The sequence below is a fragment of the Tauraco erythrolophus genome, chromosome 12 (genome assembly GCF_009769465.1).
Source record: "Tauraco erythrolophus isolate bTauEry1 chromosome 12, bTauEry1.pri, whole genome shotgun sequence".
Lineage (NCBI taxonomy): Eukaryota > Metazoa > Chordata > Aves > Musophagiformes > Musophagidae > Tauraco > Tauraco erythrolophus.
Window position 1 is genome coordinate 19,244,123 of NC_141476.1, and position 22,443 is coordinate 19,266,565.

General features: G+C 62.0%; 3 protein-coding genes across 3 annotated transcripts in view; 2 read left to right on the forward strand and 1 right to left on the reverse strand.

Moving 5' to 3' along the window:
* Nucleotides 1–6,140, reverse strand: part of RBM6 (RNA binding motif protein 6) — a 58,033-nt gene extending 51,893 nt beyond the window's left edge. Inside the window, 2 exon segments of the mRNA XM_086619054.1 lie at nt 1,508–1,617; nt 6,103–6,140. Coding sequence (XP_086475180.1) covers nt 1,508–1,551 — 44 coding nt within the window. The 5' untranslated portion in view covers nt 1,552–1,617; nt 6,103–6,140.
* Nucleotides 6,141–7,711: 1,571 nt separating this feature from the next.
* On the forward strand, nt 7,712–11,551 carry MON1A (MON1 vesicular trafficking associated A). The gene is given in 8 exon segments (XM_086618984.1): nt 7,712–7,838; nt 8,097–8,564; nt 8,769–8,818; nt 8,820–9,417; nt 9,420–9,534; nt 9,645–9,792; nt 10,262–10,370; nt 10,373–11,551. Coding segments are annotated over 8 exon segments (1,644 nt in total). The 3' UTR covers nt 10,402–11,551.
* A 2,116-nt stretch (nt 11,552–13,667) lies between these two features.
* MST1R (macrophage stimulating 1 receptor) lies at nt 13,668–20,977 on the forward strand. Its single transcript, XM_086619280.1, is given in 40 exon segments — nt 13,668–13,704; nt 13,707–14,524; nt 14,526–14,757; nt 14,760–14,842; nt 14,844–14,885; nt 16,110–16,298; nt 16,381–16,506; nt 16,588–16,758; nt 16,974–17,140; nt 17,233–17,410; nt 17,498–17,652; nt 17,747–17,837; nt 17,839–17,909; nt 18,184–18,277; nt 18,378–18,524; nt 18,526–18,606; nt 18,692–18,755; nt 18,758–18,826; nt 18,900–19,033; nt 19,035–19,081; nt 19,166–19,208; nt 19,210–19,258; nt 19,336–19,371; nt 19,374–19,528; nt 19,530–19,557; nt 19,638–19,711; nt 19,713–19,719; nt 19,799–19,920; nt 19,922–19,981; nt 20,055–20,092; nt 20,094–20,130; nt 20,132–20,163; nt 20,263–20,324; nt 20,327–20,388; nt 20,390–20,428; nt 20,504–20,542; nt 20,544–20,600; nt 20,602–20,642; nt 20,723–20,892; nt 20,895–20,977. Coding segments are annotated over 40 exon segments (4,230 nt in total).
* Nucleotides 20,978–22,443: the final 1,466 nt, after the last annotated feature.

Genomic DNA, 22,443 nt, shown 5'->3' on the forward strand with positions numbered 1-22,443 from the left:
ACTTTGAGGATGCCTCACAGGAACATGCCAACAATCGATGTTCAAGACAACCCTGTGCTCGTGCCTCCAGACTGGCTGTCTTACACAGAGTTTACAACACTGCAGCTATGAGCTCTCCTGATACCTGCATAAAACCACTCAGGGAGAGATTTCGTCTTAAGATAGTTTTTCAAAACCCAATGAGTTTTTTTTGAGATGGAGCTACCTGATTTTTCACCTAAGTGAGGCTCAAATATATTTTTTTAAAAAACAGAATAATAAAATATCAACAGACTTTAGAATAACAGCAAATGCTACTCAAATCAGTGGACATTTCCTTAGCCACTACAGCAAGTCATGTTGTTCTTCGAGTTTCACTACAGAATCACTCCCCAGCAGAATGCAAGGTGACATTTACACAGTTAATCAACCCATATACAGATAGTTCCTAAGCTACATGCCCCTGTTTCACCACCATATAGAACAGTAATTAAAACTTGGTTCGAGGTTAGAATTCCACATCCAAGACAGTAAAGAATGATGCCATAAAAACCCACTTAAAAATCAACAGAACAGCACTACTGGTATCAATACAAAACACAGTCACACTCCTACCAATACCATTAAGACATGTTCTGGAGGATTCTGGTTTTCATAGCTCAAATGTCATCAGCTTTCTAAACACATTACGGGTGGACAATTATTTGAAGTATTCCTACTGCAGAAACCTAAAGTATGCCATGAGCAAGTAAGTTTATTACACTGATATTCAAGTAACTGAGGTGGACGCATGATCAAAGGATGAAAGAATTATGCATAACAGGAAAACTCTAGCTCTTGATGCCTCCATTTATTATTTTTTTTTAATACCCAGAGCCCTCTTGCAAACACAGGGCCCAGTAACAACCAGAGGAATATAAACTAAGAAAAATATCACGCTGTGCAGGTCAGTTGCTTATGAATCTTTAAGTTCCAGTGACATTCAAAAACATCTTACGAAGGACCATGGAAAAGAACACGGGGACGTATGGTCTACTTAACCTCATGGAGAGAACTAAGCTCTCCACGTTTTCATAAAATTCTGTGTGCAACACAAGTGTCAGTATTTCTGAAGTTAAGGCAAGCACCATGGTTGAAGAGAATCAACATCACAGTGTTAGGAGAGCTTCTCTCCTAGGTCTTGAATAGCACGCAGGCCAAAATCTATATGGCATAGCATCATCTTAGCTTCCAACAGCTAAATGAAGCACCACTGGAAAAGGTGGTGTGGAGAAGGAATAGAAACACTAAAAGCAGCTGCTGTTAAAAAAAAAGAAATGAATAAACTTCACAAAAATGCAGAAAGTTACACTGTCACTTAACTTGCCTATTCTTTGGCAATCACACCTAGCCCCACACGGACCTCAGAACTTTTACCAAAAGAATCTGCTTTTGGAAGGATGTGCAGAAATACTGACAAACAAAAAGTTCCTACGGCTTATTATATTTAAGAATGTTGCTGAAACAAACTGTACATTCAAACGCTTACCGGAAAGATCCCATTCTGTTGCCTTGTCGATGGTCTCCCCACATTTTGATATTGCCTGGTAGGTTTCCAGAAACAAATAATTCACTCCAAGAACACCAAGACAGCACAACCTGTTGAATAAACAACATGACAATAAGCCACAAGGCAAAGAACACACATCGTGTAAGAAAAACACTGCTGGTTAGAAAGGGCTTGTGGAACATCGGATCAGTATCCGCAAATACACAAGACCACCGTCAGGCATGAATGAATTTAATTGTTGTGTTTCTCCCTGCTCAAATTTCCAAGTGTCGAATGACTTCTGAAATCAAACTGCCAATATGGGTGGGCAAACAATTTGGTATCTGCTTTGATTAGCATAAAGCTTTCCAACATACTGTGCTGTCTGACACTACTCGGAGCGCAGCTAGGAATGTGAGAACGCCACAATCTATAAACAACAAGGACCGCCGCCGAAACACAGTTTGCGATTAATGTTTAATCCAAACTATTTCTGCCAAAAGCTCTTTGCTGTTCAAGGAAACGATCACTACTATTGGTCTGCTACGCTTAGTCTGCCCTCAAAAGTATGTAGATAACAGAGTAGGCTTTGCCAATAAATCATTACAGGCACTGTTCTCCAACGTTACCCTCATCAAGCTGAGTGCCACAAATAACATTTGCCTCAACAGAGATCTGAAATTTCATCCACGTCCTCCCACCAGCAGAGAAGGTGAGGACCTCCTGGCGATTGCCAAAGCCAGGACTTGAAGTGAGAAGTACTTTTCGTCTTTCCAGAGAAAAAAGTTGCCGCAGAACATAGAGCAAAATGAGGTAGGTAGCAATCTGATGGTCTCAAACTTCCTCTGGATAATCCAGGTGCAGTGGCTCCGGAAGGCTCCCGTGCCAGTAGACCAAGGTTAGGAGACCTGGGACTCAAGTGTTTCTGCAAAGCAGCTCAAAACCAGCATTACACTACCTGCAGTGGTTAGGTGGAACAGAAGACAGCACAGACAATTCACCACCGGGTCTGGCTAGAGCAGCTAAACTCAGAGAGAAGCACACAAGATCCTGTTTCTTCTCACTTCCAAAGGTCAGCGCTGCCGTATGGGTGGCAGTCGAAAGAGCAGGTTACGATAGACCTTATACCTGGGGACGATTCCAGATGCTGCTGCCAGCAGCTGCCTGTGCCAAGGACCTAACGGGAGCTGCCCTGCCAAGAGGGAGCACCTGCTCCTGCCAGGGTCCAGCAGCAGCCAGTGAACGCTCATGTGGGAGCCGGGGATGGCAGGGCCTGGCAGGCCTCGGTGTGCAAGGGTGAGGAGGCTGGTGAAGGCAACCTGTACAACCACCACTCACCCATCCACTGTAACGTCGTTTCTAAAGAAACAGGTTCATCCGATTGGTCACTCAAGCCCGAGAGCACTGGTCTGCTCACGTTCTACACGGCCCTTGATGCACGAAGCACCTCCACAGTCCCAAGGATTTCCTCCATAAGCTCTACCTTTTTTCTTTTTCCTTTCTCGAAGGTGAATCTAAGAGAACTGACGTTGCACCTCCCACAGAGAGGACAGGTGAATGGAGACGGTTATGGCCGTTATCATTACAGGTGGCTGTCATCAGCCAGTCCTTTTATCTATGATCTTTTGCAGCCTGCAGACATCTGCAGACCTGGTGTTTCTCATTCTTCCCTTTTGATTTCCTCCCCTATTCCAGTTCTCATTAAGTCAACAAGCTTACTGGTGCTTAAAAAAAATTCCCTTGCCAGCTGGGAAATCTTTAGACATAACATTCAAATTATCCAACCAGGAAAAAAAATACATTGGCCTGATACCAGGTCTGGCACAGATCAGCTGAGCCACGCAGCAACATCCACGAGCATGAGGTCATGGTTCAGTAACACAGGCAGCACCACTGCCTCTGACAGTCCCCTCTTCAGCCTGATAGGATTTGCTCCCTCCGCTCTGCCTTTGGCAATGCACAACGTGTTAGTTGTGCCAGCTCATGCTCTTCTGGGTCTGCACCATGGATGACCCTCCAAAAAGAGTTATATTTAACCCAGGTCATTTCAGCAAGGCGGTTTGCTACACAGTCTCCCAAAACAAGGTGACCGCAAACTGCAGGACAGGGACAGAAACGTCTTAAGACTGGCTTCCACCCACGCCCACATCTCCTGAAGGCACGTCCTGCTACAGCTGCTCCAGAAGACGCACGCTGTGATGAGAGGCCACCAGGATGCACCCTCCCGCCGCAGGCAGGTGATTGCTGGCTCGGCTCCCACCTCCCTGCAAGACGGGCCAGTGTGAGTAAGGCTGTTTGCCAAAGACTCACCAACAGAGCCCGGGGCTGGGGCCAGGCCAACAGCAAGGCATGGCAAAAATCCACCCCCGAGTGCCAGGAGCTGCACACCAATTGGTTTCGCCACAGTTTGGTCACAACCGCGCATCTGAAGGAAGCGGCAACAAGGGACGTCTCGGAGCGACACGGCAGTGCAGCCGCAGAACACACAGCGTGGTCCACTACTCACAGAACTTGGATTTGGGGTTCTTTTGAGACAATAATTAGTTGCTACAATTATACTGAATATTCAGGAGGGCCGATACATATCCCGAAAGTATGGCTTTTTATTTCCCTCCTCCTCCCCCAGCTGGCTCTGCTTCCTGGTGGCAAAGCCTCCGCTACAGTGAAGACACAGGGTGCACCTCAAAGCAGGGGAAGCTCTTTTGTGGTCTTAGTCCCTCCAACAACTGGTGGTCCCACAGCCCTCCCAGCAGCCAGGAGAGACTGATGGAGCTCCGGATACTCCCTGGCAATTACACTCAAGGACTTTCTTAGGACTGTGCCCCTGCCCTCCCCAGCGCACCCTCGGACCACCCAGCACCTGGCACAGATGCTCTCAATCCTGCTTTCCAAATGAACGTGCCAAGTCTGACTCTTTTGGACCTCTTATTTCAATTTACATCATGCTATGGTAAAATAATGGCACTGTACATCAGAAGCATGCAACTGAGCCAGACTGAGAAGCCAGCCTTCTGAAGGAATAATTAAACGTTTCTGGGAAGGTGCAGAGAGAGGAACGCCAGCACAGTCCTCAAGCACCTCCTCACTGACTTACGTCCAACTTTGTACCTTGTTTTCCAAATCTGGGCGGAGAGAGGAGAAATTGGTGACAGATTAGGCAAACTGAAGTTTAAGAGAGATGCTATTTCCAGAAAAATACTCCAATACTCACAGCTTCTCTCCAAACAGATTTTGCCAAGCCTGACAGACTTGATATTTATAGACCATGAGGAAATCAAACACACAGCTACACACAAGACTACTCTCAAAGAACAGAGGAAGTAACTTGCCGCAGAACAACTTTCTGTGCCCAGTAAAGTTTTTGTAAAGCTGAAGAAAGGAAAAAGCCTCTGCAAAACTCAAGCACTGCAGGAGGCACAAAAGAATATGTTTCCCCGAGCTACAGAAAGTGCAAGTAGCCAAGAAAGCCTGTTATTTTCAATGTTAAAGTTGAAGATGTCTAATCCAGAAGTGAAGAAATATCAAAACCATGTCACGGAAGTTTGAAAGCAAAGGGAGAGACAACCATTTCAGTTCTCCTGGGTGTCAGGCCGAAGGTTTTCACTTATAAAAAGGGATGTGTATGCTTTTGAGTTCTATGATGCTTTTAAAAACATGTATTAGAAACAATCAGTTGAATTTCTAACACACCATCCCTATTTGAGACCTTGCCTATCCCAAAGGACTTCACAAGAACATTCGCAACTATGGAGTCTTGGAAGAGACTTTCACACCACCAAGGCCCTGTTGGGATAGAAAACTGGATTCTACTTTCAGCAACATTTCCAAAATTAATACCACACACCAGCAAGAACATCAAACTCTTGTGGTACCAATAGTTTCAAAAAACAAGACATGAGAACCACCATCATTACTCCCAGTAGCTCCCTGCCACTGCACTGCCCAGCCTTCACCAGCCTCCAGCACAAGCCAGGCCACAACCTGCCTCCACCTAACACCTTATTTACAGTCCAAAATCCCGTTCAGCCCATCACCGAGCCTTACAATCACCTAACACGGCCCCGGCGAGAGCCCCAACCACCTTTCGCCGCATCACAGCATGAATCCAACCCACTTTTTGTCCATCCCATCCAAAAACAGTGTTCCGAAACACTTTACACAACACGTGTTGTAACTGAGGCCCCAATTTTGAACCAGGACCTCAGAATAACACGGAGACATCCCGAAATACCACGACCACCGGCAACGACACCGACAGCAGGCCCCAACGCTGGGCACAGCCGTGTGGAACACCCCGCCGTACTCCTGTACCGGACTGCGCTGCTCGAGCCGCAGCCCCCAGCCCGCCCCCGTCTTTATCCCAGGGGACCGCCCAGAAACATCCCCCTCCGCCCCGCGCCCCCGCTTCCCTGTCCCGGGCCGCCACACAGAGACTCTGCCCCGCTCCCGTACCCGGGGAGACCCCCCAGAAGCCGCCCCCGGCGGCCCCACGCCAGACTCCCGCCCGGTTCCGCCACAGCAGGCCACACCGCCACCGCCGCCGCTCCCCTCCGTCAGGGCTGCGACTGGGCCCGCGGGGCGGGGCCGCCCCTCACCTCCGCCGCCGCCGCTCCCGCCGCGCCAGGCCCAGCGCAACCACGGCGCAAACCGGAAATTCCGCTCCGCTACATCCGCCACGCGGAGCACGCTGGGAAGCGGAGTCCTACCCCGCGGGCTTGCGGCTGGAGGGTCAGGACTCCGCTTCCCAGCGTACCCCGCGCGGCGCGCGAGGTCTGCCGGGAGTTGTAGTCCCGTAGGGGCGTGTGTCCCAAGACGCGGACCGGGCGTTGCCTACAGCTCCCATGATTCCGCGGGCGACGGGGCCCGGCCCGGCCCGGCCAGGCCGCGGGGGCGGTTCCCGGCCGGGCCGCCGGGGCGGGGTGCCGCGATGCCGGGGGCGCCGCGGTGGCTGGGGTTAGGGCTAGGGGCAGGGGTAGGGCGGCAGGCGGTCGCCCGCCGCCGACGTCGTCGTCCCTCCCGCCCCGCTTAGGCCGTGCCGGGGGCTAGTGGGCGGCCCCTGCCGCAGCTGCTGCCCGGGCCGACGGGAGGAGCCGCGAAGGTCGGTCCCTGCGCCGTGTCCTTCGGGGCTGCGGGGAGTCCCCGGCCTGTCCCCGGCAGTGCTTCGGGAGCGGTGACCCCCCTGGGCGGGCGAGGGACCGCGACGGGCCCCGCACTGGGCCGCGGGGGTCCCAGGGGGAGACCGTCCCCCGGGGCAGCTCGGCGGGGGCTCCGGGAAGGGCAGCAGGCTGGCGGCGGTGCAGCCTGGAGGGGAAGGACCAGGCGAGGACGTAGCCCTAATCCGCAGCCTGGTGCCGTCCGGTGCTGCCGGGGTGTCACCGACTTTTGGGGTAGGGGTCCCAGCGTCCAGCCCCCCGGGTGCGGCGTTACCTGCTGGCGTTGGGTCTGGGGGGCAGGAGGTGTCACGAAGCACGGAGCGAAGCCGGGGCTCCGCGAACCTCCCCGCCAGCTGGTTTCCGAGGCTGGGGAGGCTCTGGCACCGGAGTGGCACAGGGTGCCGGGCCAGCCTGCCTTCTTGCTCTCTTTTTCGTTCGGTCCTGTGTTGGCTTTTGGGCTGGTTTCCCAACGGGGGGCCGGGAGGAAAGCGCGGGCTGGAGGCTCTGCCCAGGTGGGGCTGACCTGCCGGGCAGGGGCTTGAGAGGGCACCCTGCTCGCAGGGGCTCGCGCCAGCTGGGCAGCTGTAGCCTCAGGAGGAGCGTCCACAGCCTGGTCTCATCTCTGCCGCCTAATCCAGGCTAGGAAGGGCCATAAAACCCGCCCTTTGCAACATGAGGCCTCTGGGATGGTTGGTGTAAGAGAGAAGCCCCATCCAGGGCCGACTCCCTCCCCCCTCGCTGCTGGGACGCGGCAGGGGAAGGCTGAGCCGCTTTCCCAGCACTCGGGGGAAATCGGGGCCAAGCCTGGATGAAAGGTGCCAGGGCCAGGGGACTGGAAGGAGCTGGGGCCGCAGGAGGGAGGAAATCCTGCTGGATTAAAGCAGCTTTCCTGACGACTCACCAGGGCTCGGTGCTGCCTGCTGAGCCAGCGGGATTGGTCTGACGATGCTGGCGCGGCCCTACTCGAGAGCAGAGCGTTTTGGGACCCGTTTTCCGGGTGAGGGAACAGAGGGGTGACGCTGTGGGTCACATGCAGGTCCTGCCCTGAGGAATGGCTGCGGATGTCCACAAGAAGAAAGGCTGGGAAGTGCCCAACGGGTCCCTGGCGCCAGGAGATGGGCAGCCTGCGGAGCGGTCCGAGAGCCCCACGCCGGGGCTCGCGCAAGGGACGGAGCCAGGTACGGGGCAGAGCTCGCCACGGGGGTAAGCAAGGGCTTCCTCGATATGCGGGCTGGACTTTCCACAGCTCTGCGGGCAGGGGGAGATGGGCCCACTGGCGATTCCTTGCCAGCAGGACCCGCACCCCTGGGTGCCGTGGGATGGGGAGAGAAGGGCAGGTCCCTCCCTGCAAACCCCTGTCCCTGTTGCACCCTCCATCCGCTCACTGCCTCGGCATGGGGGACGGGGACAAATGCTGCACAGCCTGTTGTTCTCAGGGGCGGGCCAGGAGGGAGCCATGTTCGTGCACACCCGCTCCTACGAGGACTTGACAAGTCCCGAGGACAGCGCGGCCACGGCACGGAGCCCGGAGGAGAGGCAGGGGGAGCCGGCCGAGCCGACCAGCATGGAGCAGATCAGCAAGGACTTCAGCGAGCTGAGCACGCAGCTCACAGGCATGGCCCTCGACCTGGAGGAGGAGATGAGGCAGAGCAAGGAGGGGAAGCTGGAGCCATCCCCACAGACCACCCGCCGCGACTCGGTGCTGTCAGGCAAGGAGGAGGAGGACGTGACCATGGATGCCTGGCGCATGCACCGGAAGCATGTCTTCGTGTTGAGCGAGGCGGGCAAGCCCGTGTACTCCCGCTACGGCTCCGAGGAGGCCCTCTCCAGCACCATGGGCGTCATGATGGCCCTGGTGTCCTTCCTGGAGGCTGAGAAAAATGCCATCCGGTCCATCCACGCAGGTACCCGCCTTGGGGGGGAGTGCGACAGGGGGGTGTCACGGCCTGTCTGGCCGTGTCCCTACCATCGTGGGCCATGTTAGCTGTCCCCAGGGGCAGACTGGTTGCTGGGGAGGGGGAGGCTGCAGCCTGGCTCTCCCTTGAAGCCCCGGGGAGTGAGGCTTACAGATCTGTCCCCGGCCCCGCCGGGGACTCCCTCCCAAGCAGATGGCTACAAGGTGGTCTTCGTGCGGAGGAGCCCACTGGTGCTGGTGGCGGGTGGCGCGGACCCGGCAGTCAGAGCAGGAGATCGCCCACGAGCTGCACTACATCTACTACCAGATCCTGAGCCTGCTCACCTGGACCCAGCTTAACCACATTTTCCAGCAGAAGCAGAACTACGACCTGCGCAGGCTCCTGGCCGGCTCCGAGCGCATCACTGACAACCTGCTGGACCTCATGGCCCACGACCCCAGCTTCCTCATGGGCGCCGTGCGCTGCCTGCCCCTGGCCGCCAGCGTCCGGGACGCTGTCAGCACCAGCCTGCAGCAGGCCAAGGCCAAGAGCCTGGTCTTCTCCATCCTTCTGTCAGGGAACCAGCTGGTGTCTCTTGTGAGGAAGAAGGATCAGTTCCTCCACCCTGTTGACCTCCATCTGCTCTTCAACCTCATCAGCTCTTCTTCTTCCTTCCGGGAGGGTGAAGCCTGGACTCCCATTTGCCTCCCCAAGTTCAACTCCAGTGGATTCTTCCATGCCCACATCTCCTACCTGGAGCAGGAGATGGACCTGTGCCTCCTGCTGGTCTCCACTGACCGCGAGGACTTCTTCACTGTCTCTGACTGTAAGCGGCGCTTCCAGGAGCGCCTGCGGCGACGGGGGTGCACCACGCTCTGCAGGAGGCCCTGCGCACCCCCTTCTACAGTGTCGCCCAGGTGGGCATCCCCGACCTCCGGCACTTCATCTACAAGTCCAAGAGCTCTGGGCTCTTCACCAGGTGAGGCCCCTGGGGCACCGTCGGCCCAAGGCCGTGGTGTGGGACATGGGGCAAGCCTTCTCCACGAATCCCCTTCTCTTGGGGGCTAATGGGGTGCTGTGTTCCCGCAGCCCCGAGATTGAGGCACCCTACGTGCAGGAGGAGGAGAAGGAAAGGCTCTTGGGGCTCTACCAGTACCTCCACAGCCGGGCTCACAACTCCTCGCACCCCCTGAAGAACATCTACTTCACGGGCCCCCATGAGAACCTCCTGGCTTGGGTAAGAGCCTCCTGCAGGGTTTGGGTGAGCTCTTCTTCTCCAGTCCTGCGTGGTGGAGTAAGGGGGTGGTGGCACAACACAGCACCACCTCCGTGGTCCCCAGGGTGGCCCCCAGCTCATGCACGGTCGTTTTGGGGGCCAGCCTGCCCCTGTGCACCCCTGTGCCAGGGAGAGACGGGCAGGGATAGCAGTGGGGGCTGGCAAGTGCCAGCACCGAGGGCTGTGTCATCTACTGTTGTGAACTCCCCCCACCAAGTGCCGCAGAGAAAACCTACTCTGGGAGCAAACCCTGGGGTTCGGTCCCCCCACTTCTGAGCAAACCAGGTACCATGCATTTAGGGTACCCTGTTGCCACCCCGTGACCCTGCACTGGAGCCCCCGTGCCTGTTCCCAGTGGGGGAAAGGTGCAGTGCCAGCCCCAAGTGGGGCGCAGACGTGTGCCCAGGGTGTACCCTGTTTTTTCGCCCAGGTGACCAGCGCCTTCGAGCTGTACATATGCTACAGTCCCCTGGGGACCAAGGCCGGAGCCATCAGTGCTGTCAACAAGCTCATGAAGTGGATCCGCAAGGAGGAAGACCGCTCTTCATCCTCACGCCCCAAACGTACTGACAGGCATCGCCCAGGGCATGATGCCAGCCGGAGGAGCCCCCGCTGTGCCGGGAGCCTGTTCCCCGGGGAAGTCCGGGCCATGAGTCCAGGGAAGAGGGCATGTGGGACCCCAGAGCGTGGGGAAAACCCACCCATGGGACTGTCCAGCCTGGGTGTTAGAGACGGGATGCCCAGCTGCCTGGGGAAGGGGTGAGCAGGACTTTCTCTCCTCTGCAGGCAGTGCCCCCTGGCTGGGGGTGGCAACCCTTCGTCTGCGGCCCCCGGCTCCATCCCTCGTTGTGGGGGTCCTAAAACAGGGCTACTTGTACCCTGGGTTGCTGGAGGGGAGCTGAGCCCCCCCTAGGTGCTGCTGCCTGTGCCTGACACCCTTCTCTCTGCCATCCTGCGGCTGTGCCAAGGGTGGGGTTCCCCAGGGGAAACGTGGCAGCACTTGGGGGACCCCTGTGCTGCTGTGCCCGCAGAGGGCAGGTGACATCACCCAGGCGGGGGTCAGGGCTGGCCTGAGGCATGATCTTCTCCTCTCCCTGCCCTGGGGAGCTGGGCCCCCCAAGTGCCAGGCAGCCCCTGGCAGTCCCGGAGCCCTGCCCTGGCGGGTTTGCGCCCTTGGCACCTGTGTGAGCCTGGACCCTTCCCACCATGGCTGTGAGAAGGATGTCTCTGGGGATGCTGGCAGGCAGGGTAGTGGATCATCCTGCCCCAGTCCAGCAGCAGGGTTCTGCCCACCTGCCCACAGGGACACAGAACAGCCCTAGAGAGACTCGGGTTACTGGGCTGCCCATCAGGGTGCTTGTGGCTCATGGTGCTGGCTCCTGAGCAGCATGCCCTAAAGGGACAGCTCAAGCGCAGTTTCCCAGAGATCCGGCTGGCACAGGGTGCCCCTCTAGCACAAGGAGGGTCTTCCCCTTGGCGCCAGGGCACCTGCTTCCCAAATCCAGCCCCACAAGCCAGCTATGCTGAGCTTGCTGCGTGGGGGCCACCCCCTCCCTAGCCATCCCCAGGCACTGGTGTGGGGCTGAGCACCCCTGAATGCCGCGGCATGGTGGGCATGGTGCAGCCCCGTGTTTTGGGTCTGTCTGCCGAGCGCTGGGACAGCTGTTCAAGGAGGGGCAGAGCCACGGGGTGGCACGGAGACATCGAGGGAGCTGGGAAGGACCTGCAGGGCTAGCGCAGGGACTGCGCTCCCATATTTATGCTCCTGCCAGAGTGTAATTCCTTGGTTTTGCTCATAAACATTATCCAGACCCTACGTCAAGTCTCGTCGCGTTCATGGGTGTCCACTTCGGGGGGGGCCAAACGGCCAAGCTGGGGGGGAATTTCGATGTAAGTTTGGGTGCAGAGCACTCCAGCTCTGGGGACCCGCTGGGGGCTGGGAAAGCCGCCGGGAAGTGGCGCAAGGGCAGCCAGGGCTGTGCTGGCAGGAGGCAGTGCAGCGGGAGGGTGGGAGTGACAAAAACCCCGGACAAGGTGGAAAGAGCCAACTAATGTCGAAACCGAGAAGGAGAGGCGCAGCCAGGAGGAAGGAGCTGTTGGGTAAGGCGCGGGGCCAACGTAACTGCCGGGCCTTGCACAACACGGGGCGGGAGCCAGGCAGGGCTGGGGCCAGCCAGGTGACGAGGGATGGGGAGCCAGTTTTCGGCACGTTCAGCCCCAGCTGGGACCAAAGTCCCCTCAGCAGTGCGAGGCAGCGCCCTGCTCGTGGAGGAAAAGTCTCTGGGTGCAGCTGGTACCAAGGGCAACGGGTGCTCGGAGGACAAATCCCTTGGGTGCATTGGGATGTAAAACATCTTCCTTCGTCCCTGGCAGCAGCGGCAAGTCCTGGCACCTCCTGCCAAGCGTTGGGACCTTCCTGCCACCACTTAAACACTTCATGATGAGGGGAAAAGGGACGTGAGATGAAGAACGAGCACAACTGCAGTACCCCCATGGCTCCTATCGCAAAGCTGTGGCTGCCCTTGGCCTGGTCTTGCCCCCCAGATGGAAACCCCCATGCTGAGCGTGCCGCACCCCCCAGAAGGCCCCACCACCAGCCTGGAAATGAGTTGCCAACGTGGTGCCAGCATGGGCAGCTTCGGGGAAGCAGCAATTTCATGCGTCAGGGTGTTGACAGCGGCTGCGGCAGAGGGGTCGATGGGTGCCAAGGTGCCCAGACCCCATCCACGCCCCGGGACGCTGGTGGCCGTGTCCCCACCACAGGGACCCTCCGACGGCCACCCAGTCGGTGCCAGCCCTACGCCCCATGTCCTGCTCTGGGGCCCCAGCTCTCACCTGCGTCCCTCCGGGGCACCGTGCCCACCCGAGCTTGTCCCCCCAGGGTGCCCAGCGCCCCTCCGGGCACCCTGGGACCGTGTGCCCCCCCGGGCTCCCCCTGTGCCCCCTGGGCTCGTCGTTCCGCCGAGCACCCCGGGCTGCGTGTGCTGGGGCCGGCCCTCGGGAAGCCCTGCTCGGCCCGGGGCAGGGCCCGCCCGCCCCGTCCCGCCCCGTCCCGCCTCGCCTGCTCCGGCACGGCCCGGCCCCGCTCCGGCACGGCCCGGCACGGCACAGCACGGCACGGCAGCGCCCGCCGCCCCGCAGCGCCCAGGTGAGCGCCCCGCCGCCCGCTTGTCTCGGAACGGCACCGGACGGGACAGACCGGGACAGATTGGGACGGGACGGGACGGGGCGGCCCCCGGGTGGGGAGGGACGGGGAGCGGCCCGACCCGACGGAGACTCCGGCTGGGAACCCACTGCGGTGAGGTGGGGGGGCCCGGCCCTGGGGGTGCGTCGGGGGTCCCCAGCCCTGGCAGGCGACTTATTCCGGTCCCAATCCCCTGTCCCCGGTGCTGCCCCGGGGGGGGGCTGGCAGGGGGCCCGGCCCGTCCCCAGGGAGCCCTCGGGGCCCTTGTCCCCAGGGTCCCTGTTCCCGTCTGCAGGAGCGGGGGTCTTGCCGGCCAGGGATGCCCCTGGGAGACAGACGAGGGTGTGGAAGGGGGCAGCGGGCGGGATTTGTCCCCTGCCACGGGCAGTTCGACTTCACCTCCCGCTTATGGGATTTGGGAAGATTTGAGCCTCCCTCAGCAGCACCCATCATTGTCCGGCCCCAGGGGACCCCAGCACCCCCAGCCCCACACCCAGCTGCAGTGCTGCGCCGGGGTCCTCGCCAACTGCGGTGGCTAAAACCCTTTCTCCTTTATTTTTGGCAGATGCGATGGTGACTCATCCTCTGCGTGTCCGGACCCCGCTCTGTGCTCAGCACCGTCGATAACCCCATGCCAGCAGCACCGCGCAGCATGGGGCCATCATGCCCTGTGTGCCTCTTGCTTGCGCTCACCCTGGCCCACTGCGTACTGGCACCTGGCAGTGCCCCCGCATCCCCTACAGCTCCACCAGGAACTTTTCCATCCCCTATGCACTGCCCAGCCTCGACGCCAGCAGCCCCGTGCAGAACGTCGCCATCTTCACCGACTCCACTGGCCTGGCCGCCGTGTTCGTGGCTGTCCGCAAACCGCATCCTGCTGGCCAGCCTGACCTGCACCTCCTCTCCGTCCTCGTCACCGGCCCGGTGGGCAGCGCCGAGTGTGAGATCTGCCACCTGTGCCCGGCTGCCACAGACGGCCCTGAGGACACGGACAACATCCTACTGCTGCTGGACCCGCTGGAGCCATGGCTGTACAGCTGCGGCACAGCACGGCACGGGCTGTGCTACCAGCACCAGCTGGAGGTGCGGGACGGCGAGGTGGCCATCACGACCACACGCTGCCTGTACTCAGCCATGGGCAACAGCCCCGTGTCCTGCCCCGACTGTGTGGCCAGCCCCCTGGGCACCAGTGCCACTGTGGTGGCCACCTCCTACGCATCTTTCTTCTACCTTGGCTCCACCATCAACAGCAGTGTGGCGGCGCAGTACAGCCCACAGTCGGTGTCCATCCGCAGGCTGAAGGGCACGTTGGACGGCTTTTCAGATGACTTCCAGTGGCTGACGGTGCTGCCACAATACCGGGACAACTATACCATCCACTACGTGCATTCCTTTGCCAATGGGGACCATGTCTACTTCCTGACGGTGCAGCCGGAGCAGCCGGGCGCGGCGGTGTACCACACGCGCCTGGCGCGGCTCAGCACCCATGAGCGCGACCTCCGCCGCTACCCGCGAGATCGTCCTCGACTGCCGCTTTGAGTCCAAGCGGCGGCGGCGGCGCAGCGATGAGGAGGATGCCGAGTGGGACGTCGCCTACAATGTGCTGCAGGCAGCCCATGCCGCCCGCCCCGGTGCCCGCCTGGCCCGCGACCTCGGCATCAACGACACCGACACAGTGCTCTTTGGTGCCTTTGCTGAGAGCCGGCCGGAGAGCCGTTTGCCACGGAAGGACTCGGCCGTCTGCGCTTTCCCCTCCACCTCCTCAACCAGGCCATGGAGGAGGGCATGGAAAAGTGCTGTGGCATCGGGCGCCAGCCACTGCTGCGGGGGGCTCAGCTTCTTCCAGCCGGCACAGTACTGCCCACACAACGTGAGTCCTCTGCCCCACGCGATGTCCATCCTGGGGGCCTGGGGGTCTGCTGGGATGCCGGGAGGTGGATCTGGGATGCCAGGATGTGTCGGTAAAGTCACTGGGGGGGTGGGTTGGCCAGGGGGAGAGCAGTGTCGCCCAGGTGTGGATCAGCCTCACCAGCCGCTCACCACCTGCTGTGGGCCACCGTGTTTTGCCAGCCCTGGCTGCGCCAAGGATGCAGGTGCCGGTGGGGATCTGGCCGCACTCCCCACCCCAGGCACCCTGCGCTCACCCAAGCCAGATGCTGCGGGCACGTGTCCTGGCACATGGGCGCACCACTGCTTGCCATGCTCTGCGCCGACATCCCTCTCCTTGGTGTGGCTTCCCCAGAGGCTGCTGGCTCCGGCCCCCGCGGTGACTGTTGCCGGCCCTACGCCGTTGACCCTCTCTGGCTTGTTTATGTGTGTGGGGGCCGGGGAGGCTGCGGGGCCTCGGTGCTCCCTGGGCCAGGGTGCAGGGGGTGCCTGGCCACTCCCGCCTCAGCCCCCCCGGCCGCGAGGCCGCCACCTTCTCTGGGCAAATAAACCACGGGCGGAAGTGCAATTAGTCACCGGGGTTTCTCGTCTGCCGCAGCGGCGGGGCAGGAACACCATGTGCCAGGGACAAGCCCCAGCATGGCTGGGCCAGGGCAGGGTGGGTGCCCTGGCAGGGCCCCCTCTGCAGGCGGGGTCCCAGTGAGAACCCGTGACACGAGTTTTGGCGTTCTCAGCCGGGCATGGGGCGAGACGCAGCCAAATCCCCCTCTCTTCCCGCGCGCGGAGCAGCCAGCTCGCTGCCGCTGCCACACGCCGCTGGCGGGGTGAGACGGGAGGGGACTCCTAGCCTCGAGCATCAGTGGGGACCCCCCAGGGCCCGGTGTCCCCCTTCACCCCCAGCCCTTTGCCGAGCTCCAGGGTCGAGAAGGGCTGGATTAGCGGTGCCTGCCCTGCGGTGCCAGCACGGATAACCACATCCAGATGGGGCGGGAGGGGAGGGCAGGATCTGACGCCATGCGGGGGCTGCGGGAGGGGCCACAGGGGTGGATTTTTCCAAAAAAATTCTCCCAACCTGGAGGGAGACTTAGGCAATCGGGTGCTTCCCAAAGTACCTGGCAGGTTGGTGCCGGTTGCCCACCCGCAAGGGTGTGGGGGGGTCAGGGCATTGGAGCCGGCGTCCAGGCACCCACCCCACGCTCGGCCGCAGGTGAACCTCTCGGCACCGGTGGCCAACACCAGCTGCTGGGACCAGCCCACCCTCGTCCCCGCCGCCTCCCGTAAGGTGGACCTGTTCAACGGGCAGCTGGCCGGCGTACTCCTCACCTCCATCTTCGTCACCGCGCTGGGCGACGTCACCGTGGCCCATCTGGGCACGGCTGAGGGACGCATCTTCCAGGTGGGACGGGGGGGCTGGGTGGGCTGGGCTGCTCCCGGCAGTGTGCGGGGCGCGCTCAGCCCCCTGCTCTATCCCGCTACAGATGGTGCTCCAGCGCTCCAGCTCCTACCTTCTCACCTTGGCCAACTTCTCCCTGGGGGAGCCGGGGCCGGTGCGGGGTGCCATGGGGCCACAGAGCCACTCACTCTTCTTTGCCGCTGGCAGCAAGGTGAGTGGGGAGCACCGGGGGGGAACATGGGGCAGGCCCTGAGCCCCATGCGTCCCCCTCGCCTCTGTTCTCCGTTCCCAGGTGTGGCACCTGAACGTCACTGGCCCCGGTTGCCAACATTTCTCCACGTGCCAGCGGTGCCTGCAGGCCGAGAGCTTCATGGGCTGCGGCTGGTGTGGCGATGGGTGCAGGCGCCGCCACGAATGCGCTGGGCCCTGGGTGCGGGACACCTGCCCACCCGTCCTCACCGACGTAGGTCTGCGCCGCTGGCCCCCTGCTCCCCACGGCTCCCGGGTGCTCAGGCGGGGAGGATGGTGGCAAACGGGGTGGCACTTGGTGGGACCTTTGCTTCATCCGGAGTCCCCCTGCTGTGGGATGTGTCGCACTCCCTGGGGAAGGGGCTTTCCAGCCCCACAGCCATCACCGGGCTTTCGGGGCTGGAGGTGACGCGGGTGCCTCTCCTGCAGTTCCAGCCCCGGAGTGCCCCGTTGCGGGGCCGGACGCGGGTGACGCTCTGCGGCATGACCTTCGCTCCCATTGGGACCCCGACCCCCGCCACCGCCCCCCGGCACCTACCAGTGGCGGTGGGCCAGCGAGGCTGCACCGTGCTCCCGGAGGGGAGCAAGAGTCACAGGTGCGCGACAGAGCTGGGGGGGCACAACGGCAGAGGGGGGGTCCAGGGCTGTGCCCCCCAGCCTGGGGCTGACCCCCATCACCGCCCCACAGACCCCTGCCCACCTCCCGCCGCAAAGACTTCGTGGATGAGCTGGTGTGCGAGCTCGAGCCAGGGGGCCCAACGGCAGCGGAGGGTCCGGCTGATGTGGTGCTCACCGTGGAGGAACCCGCCAGACCTTCCGGCTTCCATGTCCACGGCTCTGCCACCCTCAGCGGTTTCGTCTTCGTGGTACGGCCCTGTGCTGGCACTCACCCCAGCAGGGTCTGGGGGGTGTTCAGCTCACCCACTCACCCCACCGACCCTGTCTCTGCCCAGGAGCCCTCCGTCACTGCCGTGCACCCCCCATTCGGCCCCCAGTGGGGTGGCACCCACCTCGTGCTCCACGGCACCCACCTCTCAGCGGGGAGCAGCTGGCGAGTGATGGTCAACGGCTCCAAGTGTCCCTGGCTGGGCAGCCCAGGTATGCTCCTGTCCTGCCCCCGTGGGGTTCCTGGAACGGGGACGGGCATGTGAACCCTCCCGCAGTCCCGCCATCCCCTCCAGCCACGGCCGCTGTGTCCACAGGCAGAGCAATGGGATAATTAGGTGCACGGCTCCTGCTGCCGGTGGCCTGGGCGCAGCCCGGGTGGCCCTGTGGATCGACGGCGAGGAGTTCCCCGGCCCCCCTGCCCTTTCAGTATCGTCCTGACCCCTTCATTTCGGCTGTTTTTCCCAGCTGCAGCTATGAGTGAGTGCATGGGCTCCCTTCCTCCATGGGGCACAGTCCTGGGCTCCCCACTGCCCCGGCCGGGCTGGATGAGGTGCTGGGGGCCACATGCACCCTGGGGACCACGTATGCCCAGAGACCATGTTAACCTTGTGCGCCCCAAGGACCACATGCACCCCGGGGATCACGTGCACCCTGAGCACCACGTGCACCTTGGGGACCGCATGCACCCCAGGGACCACGTGCACCCTGGGCACTACGTGCATGCCGGAGCTCTGATCCCTGCTCGCCGCAGGGGCTCGATGCTCACCATCATTGGCACCCACCTGGACTCAGTGTATCACGCCAAGATCCGCTTCGAAGCCAGGGGCGTGGGGACCAAAGCCACAGTAAGCACCAAGGCGGGTGGCCATCATCCCCCTGGTCCCTGCCCACCCCAGCGCCCTGGGCACTGTGCCGTGCCAGTGCCCAGCGTCCCCCTGCCCACAGGAGTGCGAGGACCCGCGGGCGCCAGAGCGGCTGCTGTGCCGCAGCCCAGCCTTCCCCTTCGAGACCAAGGTGGAGACGGTGCTGGGGAACCTGAGCGTGCTGCTGGACGGCGCTGCTGACCGCTGGCGCTTCCGCCTCCGCTACTACCCCCCAGCCCAAGTTCTTCCCGATGGCGCAGGATGGCGGGCGCCTCCGCCTCAAGCCTGGTGACGATGAGATCGAGGTGCACGTACGTGGGGCAGTGGGGTGAGCTGAAGATGGTAGGGGGTCCCTCTGCCAGGACCCCTGGGGCTCAGGGTGCTGTGTCCGGGCAGCAATTGGGGCTGGATGCTGTAGCCGCCTGCATGAACATCACGATGACGGTGGGGGGCCAGGACTGCAACCCGACGTGCTGAAGAACGAGGTGACGTGCCGCCCTGCCCCCCAGCTGCGCCTGCCCGTGGCTGGGGGCCTGTGGAGGTAGGGTACCCCCAGGATGGGTGACATCCCCCCCCAGTATGCAGCCACCCAGCACCACATGAGCCCCTGACTCCCCACAGATCTGCGTGAATGGTGCCTGCAAGGCGCTGGGCTGGGTACTTCCCCCTGCCACCTCGCTGGATCTGGCCGCCAGCCTGGCCTTGGGCACCGGCATCACCTTTCTGGTCTGCTGCGTTCCTGGCTGCTGTGCTGCTCCGCTGGCGCTGGAGGAAGAGGGAGGGTGAGTGCTGTGCTCACTGGGTGCCCGCTTGCTGCCCGCAGCCCCTCGCCCTGCCACCCCTCACCCACACCACCTCTGCTGCCCACAGGACGGAGAACCTGGAGCTGCTTGCACAGCCTGGCCGCAGCGACCCCCCCTGCCACCACCCAGCGCCCCGGTGTTGATTACAGAGAGGTGTTGGGTAAGTGGGTGTCACAGGTGGGTGGTGGGTGCTGGGTCCCTGGCCAGCCCTCACCCCGCCTCTGCCTGTCCCGGCAGTGCTGCCCACGGCGGGTAGTCCCGGCCCCGTGAGACCCCGGCACGCTTCACCGGTGCTGGTGGCGCTGGCAGCGTGGCAGGTGGTGGCTCCCCTGTACCCCTGCTCAGGGCCACGTCCTGCTGCCTGGAGGACCTGCGGCCAGAGCTGCTGGAGGAGGTGAAGGACATCCTCATCCCCGAGGAGCGGCTCGTCCACTCACCGCCACCAAGTCATCGGCAAAGGTGACACTGCACCCCAGTTCAGCTGTGGCCGTCACCTGCTCACCGCATGCAGCGTAGCTTCATGCCACCCATCCCCACAGGGCACTTTGGCAGCGTCTACCATGGCACCTACACGGACCCGCTGCTGGGGGACCTCCACTGCGCCGTCAAGTCCCCTGCACCGTGAGTAGCACCCGCTCCCGTGGCGCGTTCCTGCGGTACAGCGTGGCGGTGGAGCGCCCCATGGCTTGGCTCTCGACAGGCATCACGGACGTGGAGGAGGTGGAGGAGTTCCTGCGCGAGGGCATCCTCATGAAGAGCTTCCACCACCCCCAGGTGCTCTCGCTGCTGGGGGTCTGCCTGCCCCGCCACGGACTCCCCCTCGGTTGTCCTGCCCTACATGCGCCATGGCGACCTGCGCCACTTCATCCGTGCCCAGGAGCGGGTACGGGGGGACCCGGGCGGGTGGCGGTAGCGTGGGGGCCGAGGGCACACCGCTCACTGCTCCCACCCCACAGAGCCCCACGGTGAAGGACCTCATCGGCTTGGGCTGCAGGTGGCCCTGGCATGGAGTACCTAGCCCAGAAGAAGTTTGGTGCATCGGGACCTGGCGGCCAGGAACTGCATGTGAGCACGGCCGTGGGCACCGCGGCCCTGCCGTGATGGCTGGGCATGGGGGTACTGCCTGGTGGTGCGTCCCCCACCTGAAACCGATGATCCCCGCAGGCTGGATGAGACGCTGACGGTGAAGGTGGCTGACTTTGGGCTGGCGCGGGACGTGTTCGGCAAGGATACTACAGCGTCCGGCGGCACCGCCACGCCAAGCTGCCCGTCAAGTGGATGGCACTGGAAAAGCCTCCAGACCCAAAAATTCACCACCAAGTCAGACGTGGTAAGCACGACCCCCCGTCCCCATCCCCTCTGTCCTCATCCCGCCACCCCTCCATGGCGGCTCTCTGCTCGGCAGTGGTCCTTTGGGGTGCTCATGTGGGAGCTGCTGACGCGGGTGGGCACCGCCGTACCCTGAGGTGGATCCCTACGACATGCCCCGCTACCTGCTGCGGGGGAAGACGCCTGCCACAGCCCTGCCACTGCCCTGACGCCCTGTGAGGTGGGCTGGGGGTGGGCAGGGTGGCTGAGGGGGGGGCCAGGGAGGGCTGCTGGCACTGATGGGGTGTCGGGGCAGGTATGGGGTGATGCTGAGCTGCTGGACGCCGGCGCCCGAGGAGAGGCCATCCTTCACGGGGCTGGTGGGTGAGCTGGAGCGTGTCCTGGCCACGCTGGAGGGCGAGCACTACGTCAACCTGGCCGTCACCTATGTCAACCTGGAGCGCGGCCCCCCTTTTCCTCCCGCCCCCCCGGGCAGCTGCCCGACAGTGAGGATGAGGACGAAGATAATGAAGAGGAGGAGGAAGAGGAGGAGGACATGGCCATGTGCTGATTGGGTGCCCTGCACTGCGGAGGTTCCTGGACCCCTGTGCACCATGGGCACGCTGCCCCTTGGAGGGATGCAGCGTGCGGCCAGGTGCTATGGGGCACCCTCCCTCTGGGATGGGTGCTGGGAGATGGCTGGGTGCCGTGGGGTGTTCTCCCATGGCTCATGCCAGGACCCCTGCTGGGTGCTCCCCATGCTTGGTCCCATGCCGGCGGAGTGCCATGGGGCTCAGTCCTGCACTGGCTGGATGCTGGGGGCTCAGCCCCCACTGGTGAGCCTGTGTTGTGGGTCTGGGACTCAGCCCCACAGCGGCTGAGTGCCATGGGGCTGGAGCTCAGCCCCACAGCGGCTGGGTGCCAGGGACCCCAGGCTCAGCCCTACAGCAGCTGGGTGCCATGGAACTGGAGCTCAGCCCCACAACAGCTGGGTGCCAGGGACCCCAGGCTCAGCCCCAGCAGGTGCCGCGGGGTGGCCTGACCCCCCCCAGGGGGCTTCCAGCCCCTCAGCTGCTCGAATGGCTCATTAAAACTTAATTATATTTTTTTCCCAGGCTGGAGCTGTGTCTCTGGGGGGCGGTCCCAGCCCAGGTCCCTCCTGCCCCCGGTCCCGTCCTGCCCCCCGAGGGCACCCACCTTGCGGGGGTGCGGTGAGGGTGCACCCACCGTTCCCATGCCAGCCACGGGAGGGCACCTGCAACACCGGTGCTGGCACGGCCACTGTCCCCCGGTGCCCCCCCACGCCAGGGCCATCCTACGTGCCCCGGGTCCACCACGGCCCCCTGCGCTCGGGGAGGACCCAGGTGTCTGCGAGGTGATGCCAGCACCAAGAAAAAGGGATTTTCCTAAAAATCCCCCTCCCGCTCTCTTCAGCTGCGGCTAAATATAGCCCCGGTGGCTCCACCAGCGGCTCTGCCAGCCGGGGTGGGCTCAATGTGCCCGTCTGGCTGCACAGCTACCGTGGGCCGTAGGACGCAAGACAGGTGGGAAGCACCATGCTCTTGGGTGGGGGGTGATTGGTGCCCCTGGGGTCCCCACTGCCTGGGATATGGGTCACAGTGCCCATGGGATCGTGGGATGATGGGTGCCAGGGTGTGGGATTGTGGTGCCTCTGGGATCACGGTGCTCCTGGGATCGTGGGTGCCTGGGCATGGGATCGGGGTGCCCTTGCGATCATGGGTGCCTGGATGTGGGATTGGGATGCTGCTGGTGTCACAGAGCTCAGGACATGGGATTACAGTGTCCCTGGCATTGAGGTGCCCGAGGGATCATGGTGCCCTGGGCATGGGATCATGGTGCTCCAGGATCCTGGTGCCCCTGGGATCACAGTGCCCAGGCCACGGGATCACGGTGGTGGACTGGGCAGTGCTCAGCCTGCAGTACCCCTGGCCCTGCCGCTTTGGGACACCGCTGCCTACCCTGCATGGGACCCTGGTGGGGGACACCAGACCGAGCTTGGGGCTGACGTGGTGGACC